The sequence below is a fragment of the Calypte anna genome, chromosome 2 (assembly GCF_003957555.1).
Source record: "Calypte anna isolate BGI_N300 chromosome 2, bCalAnn1_v1.p, whole genome shotgun sequence".
Lineage (NCBI taxonomy): Eukaryota > Metazoa > Chordata > Aves > Apodiformes > Trochilidae > Calypte > Calypte anna.
This window is the reverse complement of record NC_044245.1, coordinates 4570323-4585857: the sequence shown is the minus strand read 5'-3', so window position 1 is coordinate 4585857 and position 15535 is coordinate 4570323. Positions and strand designations below refer to the sequence as shown.

The 15535-nt window shown below is 39.1% G+C and overlaps 1 protein-coding gene across 1 annotated transcript in view; it reads left to right on the top strand.

The window, feature by feature from the left end:
* MINDY4 (MINDY lysine 48 deubiquitinase 4) overlaps window positions 1–14415 on the top strand; it is an 84991-nt gene extending 70576 nt beyond the window's left edge. The window contains exons 17-19 of the mRNA XM_008502212.2: window positions 3235–3415; window positions 7858–7930; window positions 13473–14415. Coding sequence (XP_008500434.2) covers window positions 3235–3415; window positions 7858–7930; window positions 13473–13521 — 303 coding nt within the window. The 3' untranslated portion in view covers window positions 13522–14415. The remainder of the gene's footprint in view (window positions 1–3234; window positions 3416–7857; window positions 7931–13472) is intronic.
* The last annotated feature ends 1120 nt before the right edge of the window (window positions 14416–15535 follow it).

Here is a 15535-nt window from a genome sequence, read left to right as displayed (position 1 = left end):
CCCTTTGAAGGTGCTTGCTTTTGGAAAGCTGTCGTTTTCCAAAGATGAGTATTGTGTCCCTGAAATTTATGAGCATTCTTAAGGGATTTGTAAGGGAAAGGATTAGAGTTAGTGAGGTCTCCATAGGAATCAAAAATATGCAGCATGGAAAGACACCTAATTCATCCCCCCTCTTCTTCTTTGTCTGAAGATAAATGAACACATTTGGAAGCAAATGTGTGAATAGTAGTGCATTCGTTTTAATTCATTATAATTCTGCAATCACGTATTTTTTTTTATTTTCTGCAAAGTAGAAATACAGATGGTGAGCCCTTAAGAAAAAGAATACTTAATAAAGCAGATTCAAGTCAAATATCCTTGATTTGCCTTCGAAAGTGAGAGCCAGGATTATACTTCCAGGGCAGCTGGAAGGAAGGGCCCCATTCTCTGGCAAGCAGTTGTTGGGTGACACTCTGAGTTTAAAGGGTTTCCTGAGGAGTCAGAACATTGGGTATCCATGCTTGTTTTTCCCTGTTCTGCTTGGAGGTCCTGGTATATTCCAGGATCACTATCACTGACCAGCTTGGCCAGACGATTGAAGAAGCACTCACCAGCTGGACAAGTTAAGTGAGATTGTACTTTTAGTCTACTCAACAACTAGTGCTTGAAGAAGTGGGCAAAGGAATTCCCAGAATGAGGGTTGTCCTTACGTTGTCAGTAGCATGGTTCTGTAATTATATTTTGTGGGGAAAAAAAAATAAATCAAGACATGTTTTGAGGGATGCAATTGGAGAGGGAACTGCCTTAAAGTAAGTCTAGACAAAGTAACATCTGGGGAGAGGAAGGAATTTTAGACTTAGAGATAAAAAAAGTTCCATGGCATTTCACATTAAGGCTAAGAAACAAATCCTGGGCCTTTAGATAGTTTAATACTGAACTACCTTTAGGTAGTTTAATCTACTAGTGTAGGAATAATGTGAGATATCTGGAGAAGCCCTTGGGAGGTGATGATAGTGGGATAGAAGGGTCAACAGCATGAAGGAGATGCACACCTGTAGGGAGCAGCCAACACCTAGAACAGAGTTAAAAATCCTTCTGTAGTATAACTCATGTAACTGGAATGAAGACATCTCCCTTTTATTGGAGATGACAATTTAACCTACATTATTTTTAAATTCTCATCATTGTCTTTAAGTTCATGCCCTTGCCTTCTTCTGCAAGCACTGTAATTGCAAACTATATGTATTTGGAATTTGTTCCTACAAACCTTACTTGTCTGAACAATTTGTCCTGACTTCAATAGGACTCTTCATGTGAGTGAGAATGTTCCCTATCTCTCTAATCTTGTTTTGCCAGATGTTGTTTGATGAAGCTTGTAAGTTACTTCAGCAGTGTAGGAAGAACACATTTTTAGGAGAAGACAGGCTGTTCCATTTTGGCTTTGATCTATCTGCATACTAAAATATTCATGTTTGTGAGACTGAATCTTTTCATCCGTATCTCTCTGGTTTAACGTATTTTGTTGCATCTGCGTATTTCCCTTCTTGATAACTGATAAATGACTCTTTCTCTAATCTTGTAAAAAAAAATGTCTGTGGTTCTAAGCCAAGAATTTACATAAAAAGCAAAACTGTTCTATAATAGGCTGTTTTAAATAGATATTAGCAAAGTAATGAGTCAGAGAACAGTTACTTAATTATCTAGAGACGTTATCTAACATTCGAAAAAAATTCTCATTGGGGAATCTAATTGATTTTGCACTTATATCATTTTAGCTATAACTTCTAATTCTCTCTAATATAAAAAACAAACACTCCTAGTCACTTATGATGCTTTAAAGGGTTTTAATTACAACAGCATATTGGCTTCTACCTTTAAGCAGTATATTCATTGATATTTGCCCAGGGTGAAGAACCGAGTGCTGTACTGCAGAAGCTGTACACATTAATCTATATCTAGAAAACATACAAGAGAATTTTTCTGTTAAAAGTCTTCCAGTTTCCATTGACACCCAAGGATGATTTAAATCCCATAGTGATAAAGGTAGAATAGGCAGGGATGATTTCTACAGATTTATATCATTTACCATATTACTATGCAAACCTCTTCAAAACTTCCTGAGCCTCTAACCTAGCAAAGTTGCTTTGATCCATGTGTCTGTACTATGTAGACAAAACTTGATCTTGTATTTCTGTGCACATACATTTGCATGCTTGGTTTCCTTTCCTTGTTTTGCAGATTGTTATCCTACCAGCCGTGCAACATCTGTTTAGCAAGGGCTGCATAAAACTGGGGATAAAATAAGGATGATTATACATAGCATGCTGCACACTTGTGAGTTTTGTCTGCTGCAAGAATAATAAGCAGAGCTGTAGCCAGAAACATTACACTGAAAGCAAGAAGGTTTATTTTGGTTTTTAGTGTCTCTGAGTGGTTTATCAAAGATACAAAAAACCCTACAATTAAATGACAGAAAATACTGTATTATTTTGAATATAGAATGCAGTTTTTAATGACAGGAACACAGCTAATAGTAATTATCTGCTGTAGCTGAATATTAAAGTCCCAGCTGGGAGAAATAAGATTTCTTTGCTATATTAAACAATCTAATCACTATTTTTGCTCTCTTACTTACTAGTGAAGGGGATCAAATCATTAATTGAAACTGCAGCTGTAAAGCAGCAGCCTGCAATAGGAGATTGATGCCTGTCTCAGATCAGAACACAGGTTACTTTCTTCCAGCAGCTGAAAATATTTTACATATCTAGTCTGTGAAGGTAGAAGATGATGAATGAAGGGAATTGATTATATTCTTTATCCAAGGGAATATTTGGGGCTCAATTTAGTTGCCTACCCTGGTACATCTGAGATGCTGTGAAGTCACATGCATGGCTTCTAGGTAGCGTTGCACACTCTTCCATTGGTCTCGTGTAGTATTCCTGACCTAAATTCCCTGGGGTTTCATAAATACTGCAGAGGATAGGTCAGTTTTGGTTTCATTTAGTTCTGATCATTTGGGATATGATCTTTTTTTGCTCTAAGGATACCACAGGATTTCATTACCTGCCTATAACTCAAGGACAGACCCTTGCTTTATGTATTCCCTGGTTTACTCTGTCTCCTTCATCAGCAGTTTGTAATGTTCCTTCATTAATATTTATAGACTATAACCTTACACAAGCCATCTTTCCCACAACAAATTGTTTCTCCCCTTGCCCCTCGTGATGTTCTAATCTTTTGTACCTTTTTTTTTAGGTTGGTTGTTACTTGAAGACCCCCAAATACCCGATTTGGTTGGTATGCAGTGAAAGCCACTTCAGTGTCCTTTTTTGTTTGGAAAAGGATGTACTTGATGACTGGAAAACAGAGCAGAGATTTGATTTATATTATTATGATGGCTTGGCCAACCAGGAAGAAGAAATACGATTAACAGTGGGTATGTACAACCCAGCAACTCTGCATTTCATCTCTGGTGTTGGCAACAGCATCACATCATGAAGATGACTAGAATAATGCAAATAATGATGGTCTCAGGCATTAAAGATTCTTTCTGTGCCTGTTTCCTCATTGCTATGATTAATTTTGGTGATTAATTGGAAAATCCTGTTTCACAAGGAAATTTTGAGGATAAACTCCTGGAAGGGTTAAAAATGAGCATATGCTACTTTATACAGACAAGAAAATCTTTCACTGACAGGGATTTCCAAGGAACAAATTGTGATCTGACTTACTCGTGCTTCCAGGATTATAAACCATATTTAATTACTCCCATTCTCCTTCACATCTCACATTGTTTCTACAGATAGAAAGTGCAGGTTTTCTGTCCTTCAGCACTTCGTGCCTGTAGTAAAATGAGCAAATAGGCTGAGGAAGCATGAAATCCTTTCCTCCAGAGCCAGCTACATCAGAAGAGGGCAGAAATCTGCTACCAAAGTCTAGTCTCTTACCTGCTTGCAAGCATACCTGGAAACCATGCCAAATTATGCAGCTACTTTCACAGCAATAGTGTATTTCTCCAAGTGGAAGGCATTTGGACAAGAACTATTCTAATGCTTAGAAAGCTCCTACTTATTGCCATATTAAGATATTCTCGACCACTGAATTCCTATTTGCTAATAATATCCTACTTATCTTTCATTTTCTTCAATGTATTTCTACAATCTAATCAAATTCCTTCTCAATCTTAAGGAGCCACTCTACTGTAGTCCACTCTTTAAAAATGTCTGTACTCCTTCTTTGCACCCACATTCTGGTTCTTGGACAGGATGAGTTATAAGTGGATGTTTCATGTTCCAGTTGAGTCCATGTGAGAAAGCTGTTTGGATAAGAGTGCTGGGGGCTTTAGCATCTCACAAGATTTATCACTGAATTCAGTCATCTTTCTGCCTCTTATTTATCCTCTTATTTTAATTAAAATCTCTGCCATTCTCCTGCATCATATTAAATATTATCTCAAAAAAAAAAAAAAAAAAAAAGGCTTAACCTTTACAGCACTGTTGTTACCACCTGGTTCCCACATGGTCTGTCCCAGACTGAAGATGCTTTGGAAGTAACACAGATGATATAGTTCAGCATGGGACTAGAGAGATCAAGACACATTTTTTCTGTTGTGTTATACCATTTAACATATGGTCATAAACAGGTACCTTTACATATTTTTCCATAGTTAATAAATCACAAAAGTTTCCAGAGCTACCAAGCACTCCAAGATCTCTTGTTGAGAAAGTGCTCAGAGTTTGTATATTTTATTTTTCTCTTTACTGTTCAATCTGTCATGGCATATCTGTGTATTTCTTCTCCAAGTGTAAACTTGCATTGAGAGGCAGATATCTTCTTGTTGTGACTCTAGGCTCTTCCAGGGAGGTGTCCTAGTAAATCTTTTGCTATCTGTGAAATTCAGCAAAAAGCTGTAAAAAATGCAAATAATTTTGACATTCCAGAGAAACACTTTGCTGGTTCTGGAGGTACAGTAATCCTTTGGTAGGCCTGGAGAGAAACTGAAATAGCTTCCCATCCAAAAGGTAACTTTGATCATACATCTAAACTACTCATACAGGAGCAGATGGAAATGTTAGAATGCTAAATATTACTTTTATTTCTATTGTGGAAATATAATCAAGCTGTGATGGTAACCTAGAAATACAGCATGAGGTCAATTCTTCGAGACAGAAATCTTGTTTATAATTAGGAAAACTACAATTAAAGTCACATTTCAGGAAATATTGGAGAAATTAAACTGGGCAAGAAAGACAAAATTGCCAGAAACCAAGAATAGAATTACATTTTTGGGGCAATAGCAATTGCCACTTTATTTTGAGAATTTGTTCTGCACCCCATACTCATAACCATTTGCTAAAATGTAAAAGAAACATGAAGTTCCTTCCTAAAAGCAGGCAGTGCCTGCCTTCAACATATTATCCTAAACAGACCAATGTTCAGAGAACTAAAGAATCATAGAATGGTTTGGGTTGAAAGGGACCTTAAAGATCAGTTTGTTCCATGCCCCCTGCCATGGGCAGGGACACCTCCCACTTCACCAGATTGCTCCAAGTCCCCTCCAATCTGGCCTTGAAAGGTTCTTCAGTCTTTTTCACTGGGGTAGAAATTTCTGATAGATCAAAAAGGAAAACCAAGCCAGTGTATATAAATCAGTGTCAGCATTTTGCTCATCTTCTTATGTCAGCTTTTTAGGGACTAAGTGGAGATTCTGGGATTTTTGTTCTATGTCACAGACAGAACTGTATGCAAGTGTGTGTTGTACTGCTCAGAGGGATGCTGTTCCTCCTTGCTAATACATACATTGAACACATACATTTAACATACATATATTTAATGTATGTTAACATTTGCAACTTACTGTCTCCAAGTGAAGATATAGGGAATTTTTGTACAATCTGTTTTAATAAATCATTCTTTTATCTCATTGGTGCATGCCTTCAACCAAGTATCCATTAAAAAGTGTTTTCAAAGAGCATCTGAATAATTGCTAAGATGAATATAACTGAAATTCTCAGAAGATTCTTCCAGAGCTGTAGACACCATCCTTGGCCCCTTTGCAGATCCTACAGAAGGCAGCACAGGCAGTGAAACTGGAAGAGATTCAGATACTGAAATCTCCAGATACCAGCTTCAAGGATAGCTGGTATATTTGTCCCCACACTTTCTTACAGAACAGTATTTTTCCCACAGTTAATGTGAGATTGTTCTGATGTGCAAAAACCTTCTGGAAGGGTAAATAATTAAACATTACTTCCTAAAGTTGTCATTTAAATTATGAGCAGCATTTCTTCTTTCAGTGATTGTCTGTTGAGATTCCATCCTTCTCAGCTTGTGCCCATCATGTCTCCTTAATAGCATATTTATTCTGTATCTGTGCTGGCACTTGGTTTCTCATTACCCTTGTCTTAGAATGCAAGTGAAGCTATAAGAGATCATATTCCTGTCCTTCCTGCTATTGGGGACTCCAGGACAGAATAATATAACTGAAATATTGCTTTCTCCAAATGGGTTGTATAGAATACTTGTACAACTTGAACAACTGGAGTTCATTAATTAACTCCTCTAAATGTTTCTTGCCTGAGGATACACTTTTAGTGTTACTTTTTTCCTATTCACACCTCTTGGTTGGAAGAAGTCAAGTCTAAAAATGACAAAATTCAGCAGGTTGGCAATAGGAGAGGCAGCCATGCCATAGATATATCCTCTTACCAGTATTGTGGTCAGGGCAGTGGTTTTTGCTTCTTACAATGAACACCAGATCCAGAACACCAGTATTAGAAATTCCTAGAGGGATCCAAATATTATTGGAAAACTCTCATGGACCATAATAAACTCTTCAAATTCAGATAAAAGAGGCCCTTTGGAACTTAAAAACCATGTGCCTCTAAGTTTCTGATGATCTAGGAGAAAACTGCAAGTATTTTTTGTACTTGTAAATATTGCCCATTTCCTACTGCTTCTGCCCTGACATTCATTTGAGGTTTTCTGCATGTATTTATACTGACAAGATTAACAACCAGGGGAGAGCCAGGTCCTTTCTGTGGCATGAGGAAGCCAGATATATCTGAGCCTGGCAGCTGTGAATGTTAGAGCAATTACCTCCCATCCTGTCTGCATCAGGCTCACTGAAGCAGACCCACATCCTACACCCTATCTTGGCATCACTTGTTGCTCACAACCTGCCCATTGGCTGGGTGACAGACAGAAAAGAAGAAAAAGAATTAAAAAAAAAAAACCTACTCTGCTGCAGTTCAAAAAGTTTTTACTCCAAAACAGGAAACAGCTGAGCAGACCTGACATCCAAGCTGGTCTCAGGATGTTTTCTCTCTGGGAAATTCAGCAGCTACTTTCACTGTTGACAGATCCAGTGTCTGAGACACTGACCTCTCTGTTTTCCCCTGAACAGTGCAGTTGCCTCTCTATCCCTAAGGAATGCTCAGCCTCTGGTAGCTCTCTCATATCCAACGCAACTCAGTCTTCTCCTCTCTGTGCACTGATTTCTTGACAGTCAAGGGACAATCTCATTTTCCAGGGTGGAGGAATCTTAACATAGTTTGGACTGAGCTTGGGGTTTGCTATCTAACTACCACTGTCCTTAGTATCTAAGTAATGAAAATGTCTTTGTTAGTAATTACAGTATCATTTGCATAATAAAAACTCATGACAGCCCTCCTGGATATTCTTTCACCTTCTAATCTTTGTATTATTATTATTTTTTTTCAATCCAAAAAGAACACATGCCTTTTGAGGGCTAGGAGCTTTACAGTGTGAGTGGTAGCCCTTCAATGCCATGGGTGGAATTCCTAGGAGTTACTGCAGTTTTTATATATTAATAGATATATGATCCCCACACTAATAATCTCTGATATGTCTCTGCAGACACAACTCAGATGTGTGCTGAAGATAAAGAAAATGATCTCACTCCCCCACTTGAGCACTGTATTAGGACAAAGTAAGTGAAAATACAGTTTTTCATACAGATCTAATGAGTTATTGATAGAAATAATATATGTCAGGCTGGAGTGTGGTAAAAAATACTGAAGCAAGTGACCTTGCAAAATAACTGCTTAAAAATCTGAAAGGCTGTGCTACTGTGTTATACATTCAATTGTGTCTTATTTTACTTCACATCAAGCTGGCTAAAACTTTAACTTCATTCTTAGAGAAACTCTCATTGCATCACAAGGAACTGACTGAGCCAAATTCAGCTTGAGAGTGCAGCTTGATTTTAGTAGATCTAAAGTTAGGTTCCCAAAGTGATTGATTTATAATTATAAAAGGAGAAAAATTTCTTCCATCTCCATCAGTATTTTTTGAAAAGTATCATAGAATCACAGAATCCTAGGGGTTGGAAGGGACCTCGAAAGATCATCTAGTCCAACCCCCCCTGCCAGAGCAGGGCCACCTAGAGTACCTCGCATAGGAACGTGTCCAGGTGGGTTTTGAATGTCTCCAGTGAAGGAGACTCCACGACCCCCCTGGGCAGCCTGTTCCAGGGCTCTGTCACCCTTACAGTAAAAAAAATTTTCCGGATATTCAACTTGAACCTCCTGTGCTCCAATTTACACCCATTACCCCTTGTCCTATCACTGGTCATCACTGAGAAGAGCCTAACTCCATCTCCCTGACACTCACCCCTTACATATTTGAAAACATTGATGAGGTCACCCCTCAGTCTCCTTTTCTCCAGACTAAAGAGACCCAACTCCCTCAGCCTTTCCTCATAAGGGAGATGTTCCACTCCCTTAATCATCTTAGTAGCTCTGCGCTGGACTCTTTCAAGCACTTCCCTGTCCTTCTTGAACTGAGGGGCCCAGAACTGGACACAATACTCCAGGTGCGGCCTCACCAATGCAGAATAGAGGGGGAGGAGAACCTCTCTTGACCTACTAACCACACCCTTTCTAATGCACCCCAGGATGCCATTGGCCTTCTTGGCCACAAGGGCACATTGCTGGCTCATGGTCATCCTCTTGTCTACCAGGACCCCCAGGTCTCTTTCACCTACACTGCTCTCCAGCAGGTCAGCTCCCAGCCTATACTGGGCCATTGTGTTGTTCTTCCCCAAATGCAAAACTCTACACTTGCCCTTGTTGAATTTCATCATGTTTCTCCCTGCCCAACTCTCCAGCCTGTTAAAGTACAATTGCACTGGATTGACTTGAGTCAAGGCATGAAGCCCTGTGCTCAACAGTCTCAGTTTTCTCACACAGAACTGTGCTTTTTGAAGTAATTCTTGACAGTTCTGAGGTTGTGTTTTATCCTTAAAGCAAGGCTGGTTCCTCTTATGTTAGGATTTTCATGGCCACTTGAGGTCTATATGATATTAAATGATGGACCTTTAAGCATCTTATTCAAGTCACATTGGAGTTAATGAGAACATTTGCAGTTCAGTGAGACATGAAAGAAGTAAAATGAAGAAATTTAACTGGGTTAGAAAAATCAATTTTATATCAACTCCATGTGCATGACTGTGAAAAATGTCATCTGAATAACTTTTGGAACAAGAAGTAAAAGCCTTATTGTCAAAGACCATAACATTTCTTAAATCAGCAAGCCAAGGAGCTTCAGATTTCTCTTGTAATTTCCCTCCCTTCCATGCCACAATCTGTCCTGTAAAAAAAAACACCCCTAAAAATTCAGGACAATGACTGCCAAACAGTTTGTTCATGCAGGGCTGCTGCTATAAAGTTACAGAAAAGTAGAAGTGGCTTCCTGTAACATGACAGCAGTGACGTTAATCCAGGTCCCTGCACATCCAGATTGTGTTGGGTCCTCTGTTCCAGTCACACATAAGCATGACTACAAATTAAAATAAATAATAAATACCCTTAGAAACCCACACAGAGGGGGTGAATAATCCATGCATGCAACTACTTAAAGCTGCTCTTAGAACTTCGTCCATTACTGGCATTGTATCAAAGTTCTACAGTTTTTGTAACGGTGATGTTTATTTATTTTAAATTCTCTGATTTAATCTGCTGGAGTAGTAATTACCAGCAAATCCCAGTGTCAGTTTCTTTTGTTTGTACCATTTTCAGGAATATTTACCCTGATTGCTCTGGCTCCTTATTTTCAGTGGTCTACATTTCTTTTGAGCGTGGCCTTGCTGCTAAAGGTTTTTTATCTCATATTTTTTCTTTTTAAAGAACTTTTTGTTCCAACTGTGAAACAGTATATAAGTGAAAAAAAAACCAAACCAATATTTTAACAAAAAAAAAAAAAAAAAAAAAAAAAAGAACTCTGTTTTTTACCACAAAATCATGGAGAACACTCCTAAACTAATTTTAGGAAAGCAAGGACACAGGCAAAGAGTTATTAATTTTTTTTGATCAAGCATTCATGATGAAATTCCTTATCAAATCTTTCTCATAAAAAATGCAGGATATTTTCCTAGCCAGTGTGGGGAATGTCACAGCCTGAACAATCAGAACTGAGAAGATTTATTTATTTGTTGTTTCCAAATATCGATTGGGTTTTTTTCCTTTCATTCACATGACTCATTCCTCTTTTAATCCTTGAAAATCCATTTACCCATTGTTTACCCCAATACCTGAACACCCCTGTCCTGTAATGCATTGAGTTATATGGCTAACATCTGTCTGCTGTTTGTTCTCTTATCCTATCCCAAAGGGAAAGCTGCATATGTAATAGTTTCTGTATTTAGATTCTTTCATTGTTATTATTATTATTATTGTCAGAGGAGAAGGGTTGTTTTGTTCCTGCAGGAGAAGGCTCCTGTTTTTAGTCCTTATTCTATAAAATGTCAGAAGAGTGAGATCTGAGTTTAAATCAGGTAACACCTCACATGGTAGAACTACTAACAGGTAGTTACTCAGAGGTATCACTTGAACCTGCAGGCTTCCAGCTTCAGACTCAGTGGAAATAAATCTGCTTTGGTTGTGGCTTTCAGCCCTAACTATCTGTAGAAACATTCTGATCCTGACCCAGAGATGTCTGGAATGTGCATCCCTGGGTTGTCTGGGAGATGCCGTGCAGATGTCTTATCCCATTCTTTCCTGAAGAAGAGTCCTATATCAAAATCACAATCCTCAGTGTTGCTCTGCACTGGTGGAAATAACATCTGTTATCTCTGCCTGAGGGCAATAAAGCTTTGATCTGATATTACAGCCAGAATTCAGTGGTATTTTTTGTTAACCCTCCAGCAGCAGCTTTCCTCTGTGGCAGTGGGGCTTTATGAGATAGCAGTTCATCTGTTTGCCTTTGAAGCCAGACAGCCAGTGGAAATTCAGCAAATTAAAAGAGAGAATGGAAATTTCATCCTGAATTATGATTGTGCTCTGAACCAATACCAAATGATTACAGAAGAGACTCTGAGTGTTGTTCCAGAGTCAGCACTGGTAGGAGCCTGAACCAGTTCCTTTTGGGTTCCCATTAACTCCATGACTGTTGGGTGATGTTGTATTTGAACCAAATGGGTCAGATACAGTTTTCATGTAGTTAACCTGATAAATTATAATTTAATGAGCAGATAGAATCTGGGTTCCATTTGAATGACATTATAATGACAGGATAGTTAAGGGAAATGATCATGCTGAATTGTCCAGACAGCTTTAAATCTGTCTGTAAAGAAAAGATTTGTTCAGCACCTGTGGGTGAGGTTCCTTTTGACACCTTTTCTTCTGCAGATTCAATAGGTGAAAGCAGTTTTGAATCCCTCCCCATTGTGGTAAACAGCCAGACTAATTTTTACTTTACAAACTGCTCAATGGTTTGAAAATAAACACAGAAGTTAGGGCTTGTTAAGAAAGTTACCTTGAGTCCTGCTTCAGAGCATCATTTTCTGTTTAAGCTTCTTATTGAAATAATTATTGGAATTTCTAATTTAATAAAGTCCTGTTCCTCACTGCATAGCAATTAACATCTTCTGCTGAAACAGCAAAAATGGTTCCAGGACATGTAAATATTTTCTCAGAGCACAGTGTTGTCTCAGAGCAGATTTCAGTCAGTGCCTTTTTGGCCTCTGTGGGGTCTCTGTGGATCCCTTTCAAGGCTTTAATCACCCTGGTGAAACAGAATGTGGATCCATGGAACTGTGCATGAGGATAAAAGGATGAGTTGGTGTCACTCCCTGAGCAATCCAGTGGGACCAGAAGGTGGCAATGGAAGTTCTGACTTGCATGGGGTTGTTCTGGGGGAGATATTCTGAAACTCTGGCAGGGACAGGTCAAAAATCCCCAGCTAGAATATATTCTGCTTTAACTGAAATGTGAGGCATCACTGTTGTATATTCCCACTAAGTTCTGGGGTGAGGGTAGTCTTTCTACATTAGTTAAATTTTCATTTTCTGAGCATAATAACAAAAGAAAGAAAGAAAAATTTCACAACAGCTCTGAGCTCTGGTCACTTCCTTTGAGACTTTGCAGTGAATCCTGCATGAATTCAGCTTTTGGTTTTGTTTTACACTTAATGGGCCTGCTCAGCAAAAGGGTTGAGCTGCCATACCCCTGCTGACACATCCTTTCCTCAGGGACAGAAGGAATGTGGCCCTCTGGCAGCTCTCTGTTGCCTCCACTCCCTCACCAATGCCTTAACCACTGGGCACATATAAATACTTGTCAGTGGAAATGCAGGAGTTGAGTTCTTTTAGAAGAACTGAGCCATGAACTTGCAGACATGAGAAATTTGCAACAAGTGTGCAATCCATGCAGTGAATGACTCTGTTCAGTGAGTTGATTCACATCAGCCCAGTGAGGTCACTGGAAAGCGTCCTCCTGATTTCACTGAGTCTTGGTTCAGGTCTTTGTCTTCTGACATGATATGAAGGCACATTTGGTGACAAACACAGGAGTGGGAGCTGCTTTGAATTCAGTGTTGGGTGCATTCCTGGAGTGGGCAGCTGAGCCAGGAACTCCACACATGGGAAGTTTCTGTGCACATCTATGTGGATCCATTTGGAAACCTTCATCCCAGTGGATATCTGCAGTGGTATTCTGAAATAAAAATGAGGGTAGAGAAAAAGGAAAACCTCAGCATAGGAAAAGCAAAACATTACCATGATCCATTGGATACTTCAAAGGAACCAAGGTTGGGAGCAATGATATCTGCTAATTAAAATTACCTTGTCTTAGGACCTCAGACTCACCAAGCTCCTAATGAGAGATCTGCTTGTATGGGAGTTTGGTAACAACTGAGACTGAGCATTCTGCTTATATAGGATAAATTCTTGTACCTATCCTGGGGATTCCCTGCAGTGTTTGCAATAAAAAGGTACTCATTCTGTACTGACTACTGCTGACTGTTTCCTAGAAGAAGTGAATGGTAAGGAGACTGAGCTCCAAACTTGGGCACCTAAAATTAAGGCGCACAATGACACCGCTTCCATTCCTTTCCCTTTGAGAAGACATGATTAGTTACCCCAAAAGAGCTCATTGTATTCTCTCTAAGGCTTGTTGGGTGGTTGAGGGGTGTTGGGTTACCCTTCCAGTGCTCTGATTGACTGATGGATATAAAATGATTGCTTTCTTTTCTAGGTGGCGAGGAGCAGTTATTGACTGGAATGGCACAGAACCAATCTTATGACTGACCTGACCTGCACTTTATCTGTAAAGACAAAAAGGAAATGACTGAATTAGCACATTCCTATTCCCACCAATACAGGAAATAGGACATGAGTTGTGCAGTTTACGGTGAGGAAGAATGACAGGGCTTGCAGGCTGGAAGAGTTTCACCTCAATCACCTCTTGCTTCAGATATTTTGCTTATAATATAAACAACACTTACGTAAATTCCTTGCCACTGCCTTTAACATACAGCTCCTGAGAGCAGACTCAGTTTCCACCTCTAAGTCAAGGTTACAAATGAAGCAGTGAAGTCGTCAACGTCCCCTTGAGGTCTCTTTCTGGATCCACTCAGTATCCTGCAATTGTTTCAAAGCATCTGATGAAAGAGACTGAGCCCAGTTTATTGTCACTGTATGCTGTATGCCTTCCCTCTACTGCCTAGTTATTCACCTTCAAAACTCGAGTGCAAGTGTATAATATCATCCAAGAAATATATATATATATTCACTTCTCTACCTGGTACCAGTAAGTCTCATTTTGCACTGAACAGATTGGTGACCATATGGGCTCTTCAGGTAAAGCCTGACCTATCCAAAGCTCTTGTTGTGTCATAAAATTTGCCCTCAGGATTATGGTTTTGTGTTACCAGAACATTAGTACATACTTTATACTGGATGCAATTGGTGCTTAAAGGTGCCTCGTGCTGGTGTAACTTATTTTTCTTTCTGGATAAGAAAAAGCTGGACCATATCTTTAAATTTCTACCAGTGTGTCTACTTAGACTCTAGGGTTTATTTACACCATAGTGACAGATAAGTTCTGTGGTTTGCTTCTTCATAATTACAAGAAAACAGGAGAGCTGTTAGGTTTGAAAATTAAATGGTGCCTATCTGTGATAGCTGCCATTTTTCATGATTAAATAAAGTGTATGCACTGAGATGTGCAGATGCATAATGAGGTACTGAAACAGCAGTGTGTGTTCTGAAATTAATTCATTAAGTGAGATACCAAAATTAGAATAAAGTACTGGGCTGAAAGTTGGGAAAAAAATGTCTGGGCAAAAAGGTAGATAAATGGTGTTTCCAGAGCTATTCCTCTCTTCTGAAAGTGAATATTTCATGAGAGTTTAATAAAGAACTTTTACTTTCTGATGTTTATCATGACACCTCCTTTCTAGTCAACATGCAAAGTCCTGATAAACCTGTTGCTCTTTCTAAAATCAATTTCCAACAAAAACTCAATGTCCCACTGTTTGTGTACTGTGGAGAAGCTGAACTGACTCTACAAGTGTAAATCTTGGGAAATTAACACTTGAGCTATATCTGGAAACCAACCAAAATATACTCAGTAAAGGCATCATCCATACTTGGAGCACTCCAGTTTTCCAGGAAGAGCTTGCCTCGATGTGAGCTTCAGTTTTTCTGGGAATGGGGGATCCTAAAGAGTCAAAGATCCCAAATCAACAACTTTTGTTCCTCTTGACATTTCTGTGAGCTTTTAGTCCACACTTTGTTTCATAAAGCAAATATAAGTTGATTTTCCTATAATGTGAAACGAGTTTTTTTGCAGAATGCATTTGGACAGAAATCAGTGTAGTGATGGAAAACAGTGGGAGATTTTTGGAACCAAAATTAGTGAAGAATTCCTTCTGGGATTTTCCAGCCTAGTAGGTCTACACCATTTATTTTAAAAATCTCTTTTAAAGTATGTCAGCTCAGAGATAACCCCCCCACTCCCTTATGGAAGAGCAGCAAAGATAAGTGAGTGTTCATCTGGGGAAGCAGGGAGCTGCCTTGTGAGAGGCCAGATCTTATCTGCCTAAAATATGGATGTCTGCAGGGCAGTTCTCTGCTCAGAGGGATGGAGATACCAGGGTGTGATGGATCCTTGCTTTAGGATGAGAACTGTGCTGCAGCCTGTGGAATGATGAGTATAAAAGGAGCCCAAGAGAACTGTCTCAACTGGATTTCATCCTTCAAGACAAAAGGATTTTTTTAGGGTAAAAGAAAGAATATATATTATGGAATAGGGCT